General features: G+C 37.6%; 1 protein-coding gene across 3 annotated transcripts in view; it reads left to right on the top strand.

The window, feature by feature from the left end:
* LOC123318393 (dynein axonemal heavy chain 8-like) overlaps nucleotides 1–21,169 on the top strand; it is a 1,393,903-nt gene that overhangs the window by 353,086 nt on the left and 1,019,648 nt on the right. For all 3 annotated transcript variants that reach the window (XM_044905013.1, XM_044905020.1, XM_044905005.1), the window contains exons 14-15: nucleotides 5,374–5,642; nucleotides 6,698–6,833. In XM_044905013.1, coding sequence (XP_044760948.1) covers nucleotides 5,374–5,642; nucleotides 6,698–6,833 — 405 coding nt within the window. The remainder of the gene's footprint in view (nucleotides 1–5,373; nucleotides 5,643–6,697; nucleotides 6,834–21,169) is intronic.

The raw sequence follows: 21,169 nt of genomic DNA, 5'->3' as shown, positions 1-21,169 counted from the left end.
AAGTAAACCTCGAAAGTATTGTTTTCATAACAGGGGATTTCAACATTGAAATGCTGGATGAAAATAGTAATGAGCTCAAACTAGCTACAATGCTCAATTCCTATTCCATCAGAACAACGGTTGTTAACTACACTAGAGTAACTGAGCATTCTAAAAGCTGCTTGGATAACATATGTACCAACCTGGATAATGGGCACATTTCTAAAATTCTTGTATCACATATATCTGATCATTTTGGACAAAAATTTGTGTTCACCCTAGATAAGAAAGATGAAATGAAATATTTATTCAAGAGATTTCTCTTTGATGAAGAAAATAGAAACCGCTTTGTAGAGCAACTGAGACAACAAACATGGGAAGATGTACTGGCAATCGACCGGAAGGATGTGAATGAGCAGTGGAGAACTTTCATCAATAACTACCTGAATAATATTTTCAATGAAAGCTTCCCAATTACCAGGCTACTTTCCAATAAAAACGAGAAATACAAGAAGAGTGAACATGCTGAAGAAGTTAAACATCAATTGGATATTTTACTAGTACTTTCAACTGATAATCCATCTCTCAAAGAGCAATACAAAAACACGAAAAAGTATTATGACCAGGTATTGAAAGAAGATAAAAAGAGATCTCTTCAGGACAGAATAATGAAATCAGATTGCAAAATGAGATCCATGTGGAACATATGTAGAGAGTTAACAGGGAAAAGTAGATACAGAGAACATAACATCGATGAAGATCCAACATCACTGCCTGACAAATTTAACACACACCTGATTGACGCAGTTCAGAAACTAGTAGATGAAGTACATCATCAGACTTTCACCTGTAATATAAAAGAAAATGATCAGTCACTGTTCTTGAGACCTGTAGACACTGAAGAACTGACCAAACTATGTTCGAGCCTGAAGAACAAACATTCAAGCGGATATGATGACATTCCAACCAGTATTGTCAAACTGTCGCTTACACAGATAACGTCAGTATTGTGTTATATTATCAACAACTCCATGAAATTTGCGAAATTCCCTGATCAGTTAAAATTTGCCCTTATAAAGCCCATGTACAAAAAGGGAGACCGAGAAAGTCTTGATAGTTATAGGCCGATCAGCTTGCTACCCTCATTCTCCAAAATCTTCGAACTAGTAATGTGCACAAGACTGTTGGAATTCTTCAAAAAATGTAATCTATTCTCAGACTCACAACATGGTTTCCTGAAAGGGAAATCAACAAATACTGCCATCTATCAATTTGTAAATATGATACTCAAGGAATTTGAGAAGAAAAATGTAACTATTGGCATGTTTTCAGATCTTAGCAAGGCCTATGACTGCGTGAACCTCAAATATTTACTGATCAAACTTGAAAAATATGGTATAAGAGGAAAAACACATAAGTGGATTGAATCTTACCTCCTAGAGAGAAAACAACAGGTCATTATTAATGAAAACAGATCCAAGATTGTAGTCAAAGAAAGAGGCCTAGCACAAGGCAGTAATGCAGGTCCCATCTTCTTCATCATTTACATTAATGACCTTATCATGGATGGAATGGTGAACTATGTGGACGACACCAACATATTGGTTTCTGGAAAGACGCTATCAGAGGTAACTGAGAAGGCAGGGGCCAGTTTGTCTGGAATCTGTAGTTGGTTCAATAGGAATGAATTGGCACTGAATGCATCAAAGACAAATATCATGGTTTTTAGAACGAAGAATTCCCGAATTAATCTGGGTGATAGCATAAACCTGAATGGTGAGGAAATGAAACCTGTTCTTGAGTCAAGATTCCTGGGAGTACACATTGATGAGTTCTTAGACTGGAACAATCATGTGGAAAAAACTGGGTTGAGACTGAGTAGCATTGGATATGGAATCAGGGTGGTGTCAAGATATATGGACGAGAAAACATTGAAAATACTGTACCATGCTAACTTCGAATCTGTACTAAGATATGGGATTGTGTTTTGGGGATGCAGCTCCAGTATACAACTCCTTTTCATTATACAGAAAAGAACCATAAGAGTAATGAGGTATATGAAATTCAGAGACACCTGCAGGGGTGTTTTCAAGGATATGCAGATTATGACTATGGATTATATATATTTGAGTGTCTAATGTTCTTTTTCAGGCACCAGGATGAATTCAGGTCCAACTATGTCCATGGATATAATACAAGGACGACGAACCTCACTTATCCGTCTCATCGGCTTGCAAGTACAGAAAAAGGTCCCTATTATATGTGCATAAAACTTTACAATAAACTACCAAATACATGCAGAATGTCTAGCCTGATAAAATTCAAACATACTATAAGGAAACTCCTGATCAAACTGGAACCATATTCACTTGGCGATTTTTTAAATTGTAACAACTTGCCAGAGTTTGTTTAAATTGTATATACTTACATGCTGAATGCTGATATTGACATCATTTCATTCCTCTCTATGTAATTTACCTGGAGATGATTTGAAATAAAAGAATTATTTATTTATTTATTTATTTATTTATCGCTGATTTAAAGTGCAGCTGAGGCTGTATATCAACTGCAGTTTGTACTGTCAAGTAACTGCACAGTCCACCGGGACATATACGGTCATTTTTGGTGCAGTTACTGCATTACCGTCACTGCAGTTAAGTGCAGAGTTTGTACAGTGACTGGATTTCAGTGTCTGCTGGGTATGCTTATTCAGTTTCTTCTTGTCTTCTTCTCTTTTTGTTGTTTGTAGATTTTTCTGAGTTTTCTGTTCTTTTTTATAAGTTCCTTTATATCCCTTGGCGTATCTCCATGTGAATGTTTCGGAATTGGTTTCCTTATTCTCTCGGTGCTTTTTTCAAAGGCTCTAAAACGGTACTGGACAAATGAAAAAAAAGGGTGGACAAATATGGATCTACGATGGACCAACGACCCTGAAATTTTTGTTTCAAAATTCGCATTTGGGGGTGCCAGCTTCACATAGCCGGAAAGGTGGGGTAGAAACGATTTTATTTGTTTCTCATTTGTAAACGTCAGTTTCCAAAACACAATATTAATCAAGAAAGTTTATTTTATCAAGTAACTAACTTGTAAAACTGATAGTTAACTTGCAAAATTTTTACAAGTTAGTAGTATTATTTACATTAGAAAATTTTGTTTTCTTTTTGCTTCTATATGTTTCTGCCATGTAAGTCGCTGGTCCAGGTGCAGTCCGAGATATTTGACATTTTGCTTTATAGGTATAGTAACTCCGTTTAATATTAGGCTGGGACAGGTATTGATGCGTGTGGTAAAGACTACTTGTGTCGATTTATTGTGATTTAATAATGTCATCCTTCAAGTTTTATACCAATTGTTTAATTCATCGAGGTGTTTTTAGACTTTTCTGGTAGAGATATCCGGATCTTCTTCGGAGACTCATATTGCAACGTCATCTGCAAGTGCTGCAATGGTTGTGTCACAAGCTTCTGGTATATCAGCGGCGTAAAGTTAATACAGGTACAGTCCCCGACAGAGAGTCTTTGTATCTGAACGAAAAGTTTCTGTCAGAGAGGTATGACCTCAGGATAAAGTAGTACTTGTTATCAAGGATTTTTTCGATCTTAAATAATAACCCCGCATGCCATACCTTATCAAATGCCTGTGAGATATCCAGGAAGACACCATTACAGAACTGCTCATTTTCAAGTGAGTTTGTAATAACATTGACTATTCTGTGAGTCTGGTGGTGTGTAGACATCTGTTGGCGAAAGCCAAATTGACAGTCAGGAATAACATTTGTTGGTTCGTGGTCATCTGGAATTCTTTTGAGGGGTATTCTCTCGAAGACTTTTCCAGGGATAGGGAGTAAACTTATTGGTCTATATGATGCTGCTTCATGTGGAGGTTTTCCCATTTTGTGATTCATGATAATGTGAGCATATTTCCATAGGATTGGAAAATAACCCAGATTCAGCATGCGGTTGTATATGGTAGTGAGGAAAGCTATTGCTTTTCTAGGCAGGTTTTTCAGGATTTGCGCAGATATTAGATCGTGTCCTGATGCTTTGTCGTTTTTAAGCCAACGTGGACTTACGTTGGACAAACGATCTGTACCATCCGAAATAAGTTTTTAGGATGCGGGGGTGCTGGTCAGAAAATGCACCGGAACAACTTCTTTTTCCATATCTCTCAAACGGTGCCTGGACAAATGAAAAAAATAGGTGGACAAACATGGACCTATGATGGACAAACAATCCTGAAATATTTGTTCAAAGATTTTTATTTGGGGGCGCCAACTTCACAGTTTCCAAAATTTTCAAAGATTGATTTATGTATATGGTTCTGTGGGTAGACAAATGAAAAAATTTTGTAGACAAACGTGGACTTACGTTGGACAAACGATCTGTACCATCCAAAATAAGTTTTCGCGGTTTGGGGGTGCAGCTCAGAAAATGAACCAAAAAAAGTTCTTTCACGATATCTCTAAAACGGTGCCTGGACAAATGAAAAAAAAAGGTGGACAAACATGGACCTACGATGGACAAACGACCCTGAAATTTTTGTTTCAAAATTCGAATTTGGGGGTGCCAGCTTCACATAGCTCACCTTTCTTATTCAAAAAACCTCCACGTACTGGACTAATATTATTTGAAAATAAAATAGTCAGACCACATATCAATAGAACAGAGGGAGTCAGCAGTCACCCAAAGTACGGATATTGTAATTTTACATAAATCAAAGAGCATCGCCGCCAGATGTTTCACTACCTGACCTTGAGAGTCGTTGCTGACTCATATACACCCTCAACAATAACTCATATTTAATTATGAGCCATTACAAAAGTCTTGCCGATTTTCGTCGCCAGCTCTCGGAATATTAGTCCTGATCTTGGTTATTGAATACTTTTCTAACCTTTTTGTTAGAAGTGTTCAATTTTTTTTGGACAACATATTAAGCTACAGTTGAAGTTGCGATGGTGGGTGAAACGGATATGGTTTTACTTCTTTTTATGCTTCAATTGGTAGCTTGTGTTTTATTACATAGTTATTCGTTTGAATCGGTATATTTCAGAATTTTGTAACAGTGACTATTGTGTTCCTCACTTTGAAACATCGAACAAATTTGTGAACTCGTATTTTGACTTTCAATAGTTATCGGTAACACCATTATAACCAGAAACCTTGATTTCGAATCGAAGCCACCAGGGTAGGTTTGCTATTTACCCTCTAAGAAAAGTTTGCGCTCGAAACGCAAGGAAACGCCGTTACAAATTTTTCAATACTTCTCAAGTTGAAACAAGAAATAAAATAGAATTAATGAAAAAAACTACTGGAAGTGATTAGAATTTGGTCCCGCAATTCAAGTTTCTGTGCCATGTATCATATATAAATTTTCAAAGAAACCAATGTATTCCAGCTGTTCCTGACGTGGGTCAAATAATGGTCTTCTGTCAAGATAAAATTCTGAATTCCTATGCCGCTACTAAGGAACTTATAGAAAGAAATGATGAGCTAAGAAGCAGTATTCCTCCCCTTTTCGTTCAGATGATGCGAGCTCCTCTGTACAAAATTGAAGTCGCATTTTTACCAGCCTTCTCTTCCATAACTTGGACTTCCATGAAAATACCAGAATTCTGTAAAGAAGTGACCAAATTGCTGGATGCAGTGCAGATTTTTATAAAAGAGGTTCGTATTTTTTGAACATTGGCATCCTTTCAGAATTCTTTGTGTCATCGTTCATTGCGAGGATGCGAGGACCAATTTCTCATGCATTATACAAAATTTCTTGATTAGGAAGTTCTATAAACCATCAGGTTCAGTTGTATTTCAGTTTTGTAGTTCTTAATTGATAGCTGATTTCACCTCTGCAGTTGTGATTATGTTATGCTGCATCGGTTCATAATTCAAAGCTTCAGATTTTTCATCAAATTAATCTAGTATCTTTCTTAAGGCACGGTTTTTCAGTGCAGAATCAAGCCGAGATTTAAGTTGGTCCCAGATTAACGTGGCAAAATTGAGCAGAAATGTCAAAATTAATCAACGATAAACATTAATCCCGAACTGAACAACCGGGCCCCAGTGACTAAGGTTTCGTAAATAATTAATTGTTCGGTCCATGATTGTTCGATGTTGTTGGTGGAAACTTTCCATTGTCTCTATCAGGTGGGGGGCCAGTTGAAAGACTTATAGAATAAATGATTTTTTTTTCTGGCTATAATTGCTCCTATATATCCTCAAGCGCTGCGCATACACAGAAAGTTTCTGCTTTAATGTGTCGTGTAGTGGTGAGCTGTAGTATTCTTCATCGCCCATATTATTATTACTCATAATAATTAAAAAATTACTTCTGATATTTTCTATTTCATTATAATTATGAAACTATAATATATTGTATGTCTTTGAGCGGAGAAGCCGCTTTTAATTTTTGAGGTCACTAACAGAAATAATTTGTGAATAAGAATACAATTGTTGTTGACCATATGGTTCAAGATTTTACTAAGATTGAATTTGAAAAAAATTGGTAAATAACAGTGTGTATTTGTTTTGAAAGCCATTCAAGTGTCGAATGGCCTGTGATCAACTATTATTTTCATCGTCTCTCTGTAAGGCATGATAATATTGCTATTTTCCTCATTGGAATATCCTGAGAATTCCATTGTTCTAATGAACCCGTCATAAATCACTGCCAATAATTTTATTGTGGTTGAATTTCAAAACAACTAATCATTTTGCCGCTCTAGGTGAAAGACATGAAAGAAGCTAGAATAGATGAGGTATTGGAAAGCATAGCAAGTACACCTCTGGTATATCTCCCGGATTTTCCCCTCAAACCAAAAGAATTCTATGAAGAAAATATCAAATATGGCAACAAAATAGGTACGTTACCATTTATCTAGCATACATACCTAGTTTCAGACCGTAGCAGCTTACTGACGCAGATTTGAAGTTTTTTGATCTTAAGACCTTATATTGTAATATCTCCTATTGTTTGGGATCTATTGTTATGGGATTCAACAGTACAAGGTGGGCAAAATTGGTGATAGCTGAACTACAACTTTTCAACCCACCGAGATAGAGGAAAATGAATGTAACGTTCATGTCGTCTTTTTTTGAGAAACTAATAATGCCATCAACTGCATTCCTTTATCTTCTTTCGTTTTTTAGTTAAAAGCCAAAATTCAAATTTAATTACTTAAGAGAATCGCCATTTTTTACCGTTTCAGAAATATATCATACATTCTCCTCAGTGTTTTTAATCTACTGTTTTCATAAGAAAAAGTACATCTTTATGTTATAGCTCAGCAAATATACCTGTTGGAAAAAATCATAGTACGCCGCTGGAATGCTTTCAAAAAAGTGTCTGTAAAATGTTTTCATTTCAAGATCCTAGCTCAAACAGAAACAGAGATAATCACCAAAGTTGAAATTTTAATTTTGACCTATAACTCGAAAACAAAAGAAGATAGAGTAATACAGTTGATAGCCTTATTAGTAGGCTACGGGCTTCACACAGCCGCTTTTGACACCAAAGTATTTATTTTTTCTTCAAGATATTGAGATACACAGACTGATAGCATATAAAACTCATTTTTGAACAATTTGGCGTTTAGCCGGTTTTTGCACCAACCCCTTCAATTCGGTTATGCATGACATTCAAAATTTGTGGATTCACAACATGTAAGCCTTGAGTAGTTGAGCCTTGAATACTCAAAGATGTAAGTTAAAATGGGGTAAGTGCAATCATGGGGAAACTGCAATCAGGAACCATCATAATATAAAGTAATATAAAGTCAGTTGTACACCAGGATCAAATACTGAATGTAATTAGGTTACCTGTTAGTGAAAAAAGAGGTCGTTATTATTTTCAGGAATATTATGAAACCAAATGCAAAAAAGGGCGATTCAAGAAATACTTCAAAAGTGAATTAAGATTTAAGTTGATCCTGGATTAACGTAACAGATTTGAACGGAAATGTCAAAATTAATCCAGGATTAACTTTAATCACGAATTGAACTTAAGTTAGCCTTAAAGTTATAACGAATTTTCATGAATGCCTAGGTTACTATGCTTTTTTCTGATTGCACTTACTCCACTTCACCTTACTTGCGTTTTTCTCCATATCTTACACTTGTTGTAAATTATCTTTGTTAAACGAAAACTAATATATGGATAAAAAACGAATTATATGTTGAAGAAATTGCCTAAAAGAGGAATAGCAGCCTTGACGAATATTACAAACGGAGTGATGAGGACCGAATACTAGGTACCCAAAGAGATGGAAAACTGCACAAATGATAGTTTCCAACAAGCCTGGAAAGGAACGGAAATTTTCTCAAAATTATAGACCAATCAGCCTACTATCAGCACTAGGGAAAATCGTCGAGAGGGTTATCGCTAAAAGGCTGAATGAGGAAACAGAAATGTTGAAGACAATTCCACCCGAACAATTTGGATTTCGAGGATAACATTCGACTGAACTCCAATTCCTACGGCTCATAGAATACGTCACCGAAGGAATGCAGACCAAACAGGCCACAGCATTAGTTCTGATGGATATCGAGAGAGCTTTTGATAGAGTATGGCACGAAGGCCTAATCTACAAGATGAAAAAAGCAGGATATTCGACCAAGCTATGCAAGATTAAAAGGAACTATCTGAGGAATAGAAACTTTTATGTGAAGATAGATGGAGCAACCTCTCAAACCAGACAATTGGAAGCGGGAGTGCCTCAAGGATCGGTACTTGGACCTCTGCTTTACGTAATATACGTTTATGATATCCCGAAGAAGGCTACAAGTATGCTCACCTTGTACGCAGATGACACAGGAATAGCATTCAGACATCGACGCCCAGATATCATACACCAGAGACTGCAGGAAGCCATAGATGAATTACTCAAATGGTGCATCAAATGGAAAATCCAAATCAATGGAAGAAAGACACGAGCAATATTACTGCAAAAGAGAAGATTGAGGATGGAAGAAAACCTTGAAGTTGATGGAGAAGAGGTTGAATGGAAAAATGAAGCAACATACCTAGAAATGAAGCTTGACAGAGGACTTACATGGAAAAACCACATCAAATGTGCAGTTGATAAAACAAAAGCCGCAATGAGTAGACTTTATCCACTCATAGGCAGAAGAAGTCATATGAATAAGAACATCAAGTTGACGATGATTAAAACCATCGCGCGACCACAACTCACTTATGGATCGGCGGCATGGGGCTTCGCAGACAAGACCCACATCAAGAGAATACAGGCCACTGGAATAAACTCCTTAGAATGGCGATGGATGTACCCTGGTGTGTTAGGAACAACTAAATCTACAAGGACTTGGAATGGGAACCAGTTACAGAATTTATGAAGAGAAAGGCGGAAAGGATATTCGACAAAGCCAAACAACATCCAAATGAGGAACTACGAAGATTAGTCGACTACGATCCAACGGAAGAAGCCAGAATGTCAAGAACCTACTACCGAAGACCGAGAGATCAGTCGAGGATTTTAAGTAACCAAAGAAGAGCTTAACCTATAAAAGCTATAGACAGCATACAACTATTACACGACCATAATGGTGTGAGAGTCCAGAAACCGTAAGTGTCAACTGGTTAATAGTCAAAATGCCCGGAACCTATGAAAAAGCAGTTAAGGGTTTTTAGTGGGTCTCGAGCTCAAGAGAGTGAGAATCCCCATACTGTTCCCCTCAGGAGAGGTTGTGACCGTCTGTCTTGCAGATTTTCTTTTCTCCTGCTACACCACAAAAAAAAAACAATGTAAATCATTCATGATTATGAGGGAAAATGGGCGTCAGTCACGTTCTCGATGGTGGAAACATCGTCAGTCAGGCATTTGAAGTGGTCGGAAAAATCTGAAAATTGCAGTGAGCGATCTTCACTTGAAATTTCGAAAAATCATTACTTAAATCGAATTGGACGTAAAAAAGGACTGAGTGTATCTATCAGAGGGTAATGAAATGTTTTTAAAAAGTAGGTTTGAGGTGAATCATATTCAGGATGAACATCTCCTCCTCCTATTTTTTGTGGAAGTTTTCTTTTGCGTTGCACTGTTGGTCCTTCAAAGCCATGCTGTTCACAAAGTTCAAGTGCTTCAGTAAAATCTTTTGGAACTCTTCTTCATTTCTCAAACCACTTAAGGACATAACTACGCTATCGGCCACCTGGACTACCTCATGAATGAGATATCATGATTCTGTATATACTTTGAAAGAATGTTAGTTTTTTCAAAAAAGTGCTTCATAGCATTCAATACAAAAATGAACTCAAACTTGGTAATACAAGTGATAAATCCGTGAGCATCTCCACCAGTCCTTATGTCAGTAGCTTCAATATTTTCTAGAGTGTTCAGTATATCTAGTAAGTGTTGTTGAACAGCTCGCAAGCTTTCATATCTGCTGCTAAATCTTGTATCACTTAGTGCTTTCAAAGACAAATCCTTCTTTATCCCCTCTTTCACTGCACATGCTGCGCTTTTCACTGTGGAAAATACTGCATGTCTTTAAGGCGAAGCCTCAATAAAACAGTATATTTGTTGGACTGTGCTAAAAACGTTGCGGACAGATGGAATTTTTTTAGATGCATCAACAAGTGCAAGATTCAAAGAATGCATGTAACAATGTACATACATAACATACGGATTTTGTTCTTTCATCCTCACAGCGACACCCTTGTAAGCACCACTCATGTTTCCCGCAACATCATAGCATTGCGCAATAATATTTTTAGGGTCAATCCCAAGTTCGCCGATAATTGAAACGAGGAGCTTGTACAACGTTTCACCATCAGTCAAATCCGTTTTATAAAAACCAAGAAAGCTTTCTTCAATTTCGAGCTTTTCTGTTACATATCTTATAACAAGAGTCAATTGCTCATGATGTGACACATCTGGAGTTTCATCAACCATTATGGAGAGTTGCTTAGATTTTTTAGCATCATCAAGGATGAACTGTCTAGCCAATTTTGCCATAATTTCAATCATTTCATTTTGAACATCGTGATGAACATAATTGAAAAACTTGTCTCTGTCTAAAAATTTTTGTTTCAACAAAGAGTTGTCCGTTGATCTCAGCTTCAATAACTCGATATAATTACCCCTGTTGTCAGAATTTTCATTTTCTCTATGACCTCTAAGTGCTATTCCCTGCTTAGCCAAGAAAAGAAGGGACTGGAATAAAATCTTTAGATATTCACGATTTTTTTCAACTTCTTCTTGATGATGTGTGGATATTTTGCTTACCACACTTTCTTTAGCTTTAAGACCTTCTCGCCAACGTTGAAGAGCATTGAGGTGGGAAGAAGTTTTTTCATGCTCTTTAAACCGTTGGACTGCTTTTTTCCAGTTTTTAAACCCGTTAGATATAAATGTTTCATCATAACAACCTGTTGAACCGAACAAACGACATGGGAAGCAAAAAGCTTTATCAGCAGCAATACTGTATTCTAACCAATTGTAATCTGTATACCACATTTTTCTAAACTTTCTTCCCTTTGTTTCTGGGTATTTATCCAAAGTAGGTTGAAAAGGACCCTTTTTAAAAAACTGTGATGCTGCTTGTCTACCATGAATTAGATCTCTTGGTTCGAATATAGGCTGATGAGGACTATTAGACGTAGTAGGAGTGCATACGGGCAATACATTCTCACTGGACAGATTAGCACTAGGTTCAGGTCTAACTATTTCAACTGTTGATTCTGTCACTGACGAGATTATGTGTGGTTGATCTATGGCTGGAGTAACCGTCACTGATAACTCATTTAATTCACTATTTGAATCCGGAACAACAGCAATATTTTTTAGAGATGTATGGGACTGTAATCCTTCTTGGGATTTCTGCTTCTTAACGAAGAAATCGAATAACGTTTTTCCCGAAGAACGCTTCATTTTGAACGTTGGATTTGACCAGAAATACGCACGCAGAGAGGTTATAGGTATTTACGATGAGGCAACGCGCATGCAGTGAACTCTAAAAGAACTGTGCGCATGCCACTTGGTTCAGATATGATCGCGAATTGTCGTATGATGTCGGTTTGCGAAGGCGGAGCCTCCCTCGCCACGTCGTGAGGGCCACTCAGTTTCAAAAGTATACAAGTGTTGCTACCCTAAAAAAATATATAAATTCATTTCATATTCCCCAGAATGTGAGGGGGCAACCGCCCCCCCTGGCCCCCCCTAATCGCCGCCAACGTGTATTATAGATGTTGAATATACCAACACCAATATTATTTCTCCCAACCGAATAAATGCTTTCTATATGCGACTTATTTCTAATATCATTAAACCTACCAATCCCACAAATATCGAGATATTTGTTGAAAAATTGATAGTTCACTATTTTGTGACATCGGCCATTTTGGGTTTATAAAAATAATGAATACACAAAATTGTATTATGACTGAAACTGAAGACAAGTACCGGGTTTAAGACCAAACACTAATCTGATAGAGGGCACAAAACCAATCAATCTTTCTGACACAAATGAATGAGAAATAAAAGATGCTGAATAATTTGATTCTGAAGAGTATAAATTTCTAACTCTCTAACAATTGTTGAGGTTGACTATTTGAGGATGTCATAAATTATTCGAATCTACATAGAATCATATTAATTGTATCTTTCCAGAACTATTTTCTGATTCTCAAAGTAAATTCCAATAATTTCTCCCCGATATCCGAGTAAAAACAGCTACTTCGACAAAAATTTAATTTCAAGCTCTCATAACTTTTCGAAAAGCCGTTTCATGGAAAAATTTTATGGAGCAGTTTTTGTAGAGCACCTAATTCCCTACATAAAAATATATCGCTCAATTGAATCCGTCCATTGGTTTGCGAACTGGAATTTTTTAACTAGAAATAAATTTTTTTCCCCTGCTATTAGTAGGGAAAATAGAAATCCTCGATGAGCAACCTCTAAATAATAATATTTTCGGCTAATATTTTCACAGACGTCTTTTTTCAATGCCCTGAAGATAATAAGGGGTGTGTTTCTCGAAAAAAAGAAAGTCAATTTTTTTGAATCAGTCTAATAACGTGCGTTCAAAAAAATTCGTCGTCAAGTAGGCTATGAAATTTTGAAGGTTGGTGTTCGGTGGCTGAACGTATGTCTTTCCTTGAATTACTTCATCTTCCCAAAATGTAAACAATGATGACATTAACCTATATATCGTAATTTTGTAAGGAAAGGCACTTTTTGGAAAAAGTTACATGTAAATTTCACCCAACGTGCGAAAAGCATTCCTTTCATTGAGTAAGATGACAAGAATCCAAACAATCTGAGGCGGTTAGAAAAATTCTTCGTAAAAATTTTAACCGTCCACTATTTTCATATGTAAGAGACATGAATCTTGAATTGATCGTGGTATTATGTTTTTTTTTTGTAAGAAGGTTCTAGCTACTTCAGTCATATGAATAAATCACAGTAAGAATCTCAATAATATGTTTCTTAATTCTCTATAAATATTGAATTGATTCAGTCATTACTGAAAATCCATGACTCAGGCCCGGTACTTTCACCTTCGAATAAATTTTATTCAACCAATAATGACGTACCGACATTCGATCTATGACAAATAAACTCTTCTAATTAAGTTTCAATGACAGATTTATTCGATGAATAACACTATCTGAAAGTGAAAAGACTGCATTTTTACTAATCTTACGAATAAGACTTAATAAATGCGAATAAATTTATTTATTCGCACGTGAAAGTACCGGGCCTAAACCAAAAGAACTGAATTACATGAAAATAGCTATTGGACAGTTTATTAAAATTCAACTCAGCTATAAAAAGGCATGATGTTTTCTCCTTCATAACGTTCTGCTATTAAAGTTCCATAAAAGAAAGTAGGTCCACATTTTGCTTTTGACTGATGCATACTGAACTCCAATTTTTCTTGGATGCTACAAGGTTAGGTAATCACAACCTTTTCAGTTTTCTGATAACATGTCAATCTTTATGGAAACAAATGGATATCTTTTTTTCAAAATCGGGTGGCATATGCCAACGGATACTCCAGCCACTTGAGATAAAACTTGAACAGAGGTTTGTCGAGCTTCTGTAATGATGTTTTCATTATTGCTGAACTCTGGAGTTTTCTTCTTTGGTCGACCACTTCCTTTTTGTTTGAACATACCTGTTTCGTCAACACATCGCAAAACAGTTCAATGGAAAAATTCATACTTGATAATCTACAGCAACATAGGCTTCTATGAAGTCGCCGGAACAGAATATTTCCATTCTCATTCAATTTTCTTTCCAATTTTGTAGTAGGATTGAATAATAAAGGCTTTTTACACGTCCGTGAAAACCATCTTTATAATTTGCTGATAATTTTAATTCAACAACAATCCAAAATGCTTAAATGACAGTTCACCTGGAAAATAGTATAGCACGAGCTAAGAATTACGTTTACGCACGAAATATCGACGTTCAAAATTCCATTGCCTACTTGACGACGAATTTTTTTGAACGCACGTTATATATAATATATATTTTTTTTTTTTTAGTTTCACACATATTCGTGGTGGGTTTCTCGCGATTACCCGGACTTGGCGTCAAGGGTAGTCCCGTGCTGCTGCTAGTGAGGATATAAAGTTTTTCTTATTATATTCACTGTTCCCAGTATAACCGCCTTTTGCATCCACATAATCGTGTTTTGCGGCATCTTCAATTCAAGTAGATGTTGGGTGGTTTTTCTGTGGACGAGACCATTGGCAGATATTATCAGCGGCATTATTCTCGCATCCTTCAACTTCCACATATCCCGGATTTGTTGTGCCAGCGCTTCATATTTTGTTATCTTTTCGGTGTATGTTTTCGTTAAGTTCTGGTCCTGCGGCACAGCAAAGTCTATGATAATTGCTGTTTTATTGACCTTATCGAATATTACCATATCGGGTCTATTGTGTTCGACCCTTCTGTCGGTTATTATTGTTAAGTCCACATTATATATATATATATATATATATAAATTGTGTAGTGTTCTTATCGACCATATATTATTTAAATAAATTAGTTTTATCGGGTATGTGGTCTAATTCCAAGTAAAACAGCCAATAAGTTCTGTATTTATCTTTACTTCTCAATATTTCGTTGACAGTTGTCAACTTCTTCAGGAGAAACTGCAAAATAATGAAACGTGAAAAACAAGACAAAAACACAAAACGGCATTACTTACAAGATGTACCAAATCATTAATCAATAAAATCGACTGCAATTAACATTAATAATGACAAATTTCTCAGAAATCAGCTCAAAAAACATGAAAAATCCCCAGTCATTATACATTACATAGCTAACGGTGGAACGATACTACGCTGTAGGCACAATACGCCATCTCATGAGAAGACAACAAAATGAAGATACAGAACAGTGTCCTTTCCTTGGTCCTCGAGAACAGGTCACCTACCTTCGTCAAATTATATTATACCCAACCTTATAGGAGTTTTGAACAAATTTGAAAACATCAAACTCGCCAAATATAATTTGACGAAGGTAGGTGACCTGTTCTCGAGGACCAAGGAAAGGACACCAATAGAATTATGCACTAATGCAGTATATAAGATCTCATGTCAACATTGTGATGGTTGTTACGTGGGCCAAACGCAACAATGGTTGAAACAAAGAATCACTCAACATAGAAGTGATTGCCGTATTGGAAAGAACTCGCGTGCTTTAGTTAGACACTGCCAAGAAACTGGGCACAGTTTTGCTTTCGGGTTTGATGATATCAGAGTGTAGGAGACAGATTCGAATTACAGAAATAGGTTATTCCTCGAAATGTTACAGATTGGCAAGCAGCAAAATGCAGTGAACTTCAAATCGGACACGGACCGTATGAGTGCGATTTATAGTTACCTCTTGAATATTTTATAGTGGTTTGAAAATTAAAACATAGATGGTTCTGTATCTTCATTTTGTTGTCTTCTCATGAGATGGCGTATTGTGCCTACAGCGTAGTATCGTTCCACCGTTAGCTATGTAATGTATAATGACTGGGGATTTTTCATGTTTTTTAAGCTGATTTCTGAGAAATTTGTCATTATTAATGTTAATTGCAGTCGATATTATTGATTAATGTTTTGGTACATCTTGTAAGTAATGCCGTTTTGTGTTTTTGTCTTGTTTTTCACGTTTCATTATTTTGCAGTTTCTCCTGAAGAAGTTGACAACTGTCAACGAAATATTGAGAAGTAAAGATAAATACAGAACTTATTGGCTGTTTTACTTGGAATTAGACCACATACCCGATAAAACTAATTTATTTATATATATATATATATTTTTTTTTCAATCACCCTTTAACGGGGTTGGTGCCTGAGAGAACCGGGCCTTACGCAAAGCCAAGGTTGTTCTCAGGTGCTGGTTAAGAATTTGCGGACTATACGTGTAGTAGCCAATATAACCTCTTTTTGGGCTTGGCTGATCAGGCTGCTGTTCAATTGCAAGCGCTTCGTATTTTCAACGAGGTGGGACTCAACCAATCCATTAACCGAAATTATGAGCGGAAGTATTGTGGTTTTCTCCAATCCATAGATCTCTTTAAGCTCGAATGCGAGATCATGGTACTTGGTCAGCTTCTCTGTGTAAGATCGGGGAATATTCTCGTCAGCCGGTACCGTGACGTCGATTATGTGGACAGATCTCTCAGTTTTGTTAAAAAGTACTATGTCCGGGCGATTGTGCGGAATCGCTCTGTCTGTGATCATAATCGTGTCCCAATACAGCTTGAACCTGTCGTTTTCCAGAACGTCACGTGGTTGGTACGTATGCCTTTTACCATGGTCCTGTATAAGGCCTGCCTTCTTGGCGATTTCCCTATGGTATATTCTTGCCATAGCATTGTGACGCTCTGTATAATCTCTAGGTGCCAGTATCGGACACGAGGACGTGATATGTTGGATTGTCTCCAGGGCTTTGGCGCATTTTCTACATGAGTCAGTAAGTATATTGCGACCCGTTATTCTCTTTATATAGGCCCGTGTTGGCATCACCTGATCCTGGATGGCCACGATCCTCCCCTCAGTCTCGGGAAAAAGATATCCTGCTTTAAGGTAAGTGAGCGACTCTGGTTTAAGGATGTTATCCGACTTCAAATTTCCAGGATATCTGATATATATATATTTTTTTTTTTTTTATTTTTTTTTTATAATTCACACAGTGTAAACTGTGGTTTGTTTCTCAGAACATGCCCGGGCGTAATGCCAAGAACATTTCTACCTTCCCTACGTCAATGGGGGTATATAACCTGTCTTATTATATTCACCGTTCCCAAGATGACAGCTTTTTGCATCCATGTAATGGTGCCTTCCGGTAGTTTCAGTTCTCGCAGATGTTTGACCGTATTTTTGTGCACTAATCCGTTCGTACTTATAATTAGAGGTTTTATGTCCACCCTGTTTAGCTTCCACATATCTCTCATCTGCCGGGACAGTGCCTCGTACTTATTGATTTTTTCTCCATACGACTTTTTCAAGTTGCAATCCAGAGGCACCGCGAAGTCCAGTATTACGACGGTATTTTCCATTTTATTCCACACCACTACATCCGGTCGATTATGTTCCACTCCTATATCTGTTATGACCGTCATATCCCAGTATAATTTAAAGTTTTCATTCTCCATTAGAGTTTGTGGTGAGTATAGGTGATGTGGTGTGAAATGTGGGAGAAGTTGGAATTGAAGACCCAGCAGCTGGTGTACCACCTTGCCCATGTTATTGTGTCGGGCTAAATATTTAGTGGCCGCAATCGCCGAACAAGCCGAGGAGATGTGCTGCACCGTTTCCTCAGCAATGCTGCATAACCTGCACTTGGTATTCTCTACAGGAAGTTTCATTATGTACTTGCTATAGTTACGGGTTGGCACCACCTGGTCCTGTATAGCGAAGAGTGTTCCCTCTGTCTGCGGATAGAGGTATCCCAGTGTGAGGTAAGTATTGGATTGTGCCAGGTCCACTTCCGGCTGGTGTAGGCTAGCGTAAAACCTACCGTGGAGAGCTTTGGCCTGCCAGCTCAGTTCTAACCTCTCTATCCGATTTTCTGTTTCAGGCTCCCCGGCTCCTTCCTCTCTGCCCAAGATGTGGATATCTCTTTGCGTGGCTACCCATCGGTGTACAGGTAAGTGCGCTCCACGAAAATATGCCCTTAGGTGTGTTTCTTCTTGCAGGCAAGCCTGTTCGATGCTGGTTAAACCTCGGCCTCCCTGTTTCCGTGGTAAGTATAGCCTTTCAGTAGCTGAGTTGGGGTGAAGCATACCGTGCTCTATCAATGTTGTTCGAATACCTCTGTCCATTTGTTGTAGATCTGTTTTGGACCAGGTTAGCACTCCTGCAGTGTAGGTGAAGGAGGGTATGGCCCAGATATTAAGTGCTTCAATTTTGTTTTTGGCTGAGAGTTGTGTTTTAAGGATCTTCCGCACTCTTCTCATTAGCTCATTTTTCGCTCCTTCTTTGTTTTCTCTTTGTTTTATCTCATAAGTCTGCTGTATGCCCAGATATTTGTATCTTTCCCCAAAACTCAGCTCCGCTATCTCCCTTCCATCAGATATTCTGATGTTCCCTCCTTCCACCATTTTTCCTCGTTTGACCTCAATCACGGCACATTTCTGCAGCCCGAACGACATACCAATGTCCTCACTGAATTTCCTGACGAGCTCCAGCTCGCCCTCTAATTGTTTGCGCCCTCTGGCATATAGCTTTAAATCGTCCATGTAAAATAAGTGGCTGAGTTTGGTAATGTCATTGATGGAGTAGCCATATGCAGATCTATTAAGGATCTTACTGAGAATGTTCACGGCCAGACAGAACCAACGTGAGCTTAGGCTATCCCCCTGAAAAATTCCTCTCCTTATTCTTAGCTCTTCAGTCTGGTATGAGGCTGCTTTTTCTGTCATGGTGATAGTGGTTCTCCAAGATGACATAAGGGAACCAAGTAGGTCGATGATTCGCCTGTTCACCCTGTATATCTCAAGGACATGCAGCAGCCATGAGTGCGGGATCGAGTCGTAGGCTTTCTGGTAGTCAATCCAGGCCATAGAGATGTTCTTCTTTCTTGATTTTGCTTGCCCGGTGACTGCCTTATCGATTATCAGGAGCTCCTTGCTTCCTTTGCCTTTGTTCTTGCAACCATTTTGCTCCCAGGCCATGATGTTGTTCTTTTTCAAGTGAAGGCCGATTTGGTAGGATATAGTGGAAGTGAAAATTTTGTAAATAGATGGGAGGCATGTTATGGGTCTATAGTTTTCTGGCTTCGATGGATCTCCTTTCTTAGGGACCATGTACGTGATGCCCCGAGTGAAGAAATGAGGGACAGTTTGTGGGTTTTCAAGCGCCTTCTGGATGAACCGTGACAATACTTCATGGGTTGATGGCAGCGCTTTCCACCAAAAGTTATGTGGGCGCTGCCCAGTTCTTCAGCCTCTTGACTGTGTCACGGACATTCTCCTCTGTAATGCATACTGGTCCCATTTCCTGCAGATTTCTTTGTTGTTCTGCTTCCATCTTAATCCAGGAAGCATTTTCATTGTGTGTTGCGCTCTGTGACCACACCCTAGACCAGTATTCAATCATTTTTCCGGTGGCCGGCGGATCTGTGTTCTTTTTTGGTTCTTCTTCTAGGCTCCTGTAGAATTCTCTCTGGTTGTTTGCAAAGATGTTGTTTTGGCGGTATCTCAGGGTTCTCTTGTGGTATCTTCGCAGTCTATTTCCCAGTGCAGCTATCTTCTGTTTTAACTTCTCCAGATGGGTTCTCATGTTTGTGCGGTAGTTAGCATCATTTTTCTTCAGTCCAGCTCTCTTGGAGTAAACCTTCGTTTTTCTCTCAACTTTTTTGCTCGGTTTTTGTTCATGTAGGTATGCGTGTAGGACTCCTATTTCTCTTCTCAGTTCTTCTACCCTTTTTTCCAGTCTTTTCTCCCATGGAGGTTTCCTGTCTTGTTTTCTCCCTCGTTTTTCAGTTCCTGGTGTTGTCTGCTGAATGGTATTGGCAGTGACAGCCGCACAATAGACCACGAGACACAGTTCCTCCAAATCGGCTGACGCTGAGATTGTCTCCTTCAAGGCAGTATCCATAGCGTGCATCATTGCTTTCGTTTCCGGATTATTTTTTATTCTGCCGATTTTTGGCCTGGCTTCCATCGTTGTTCCTTCCCATTTAATCTTGGTTTCTCGGAAGAGCGAGAGTATTCCCTCGGTGGCTTCATCTGGTATGTTCAATTCCTGCATTTGATTATTCTCGTCGTTTTCGCTGAATCTTAGCTCTTGTGGTCTGATGGAGCTTCTTCCTTGCAGGCTTCTTCTGATAGTATATATATATATATATATATATATATATATATATATATATATATATATATATATATATATATATATATATATATATATTTATATATATATATATTCTTTTGAATGTCAGCAATACATTTTTAGTTATCAAACAATATAGCATGAATATGAGTTTTAGCAAAGGTTAGTGTAACGGGGTACCATACAATTTGGAGTATGATACAAGAGCTTAGGGAAAAACCTCAGTAAAAAACCCTGTCTCCCCGTGAGAAGTGCAGTGATGACAAGTTTGTTTACAGAATAAGCTTTTAATACTGAAGGGCTTCCTTTCCATTGACATACAAATTTCTTTATCCTCTTTCCATTTCAAAATAATATCTGAAACAAAGAAACAGAGCAGAAAACGAGGAAAAAAGTGAATAATAAAGCCTTCATCCAAACTTATTGAAAGACTTTATGATGACCGAAGAAAAAAATAAATAATCATAAGCAGGGTCGTGACACTCTCTTACCCCCACTCCAAATCGCATATTTAGTTCTAATCGCATCGATAAGATGACTCTGTAGACGCAAATATTACAATGCTTCATCTATAGATGACTCTGTTGATCGTTTAAACCCTTGAAACATAGATATTCATGTTCTAATAACAGAATAACAGATAACAGAATCATAAATAAAAATGAAATTAATTTGTCAAATATCAATGTCACTGTTGTCTTCAATGGATATATACAAATTCGAATATATTTTTATTGGGCGGAAAATTATCAAAAGATCAGCTGAAAATCTCACCTTCGAAAGAAGAATTTCTTCAGAGAAATCGTGTGATTAGTAAAACAACACGTGTTGGGACAGTTCAAGATATCTTCCAAAAAATGGTATTGAAAACTTATTGTGTATTTGGATGTGAGGA

The sequence above is a fragment of the Coccinella septempunctata genome, chromosome 1 (assembly GCF_907165205.1).
Source record: "Coccinella septempunctata chromosome 1, icCocSept1.1, whole genome shotgun sequence".
Taxonomy (NCBI): Eukaryota; Metazoa; Arthropoda; class Insecta; order Coleoptera; family Coccinellidae; genus Coccinella; species Coccinella septempunctata.
This window is presented reverse-complemented; position numbering and strand designations above follow the sequence as displayed.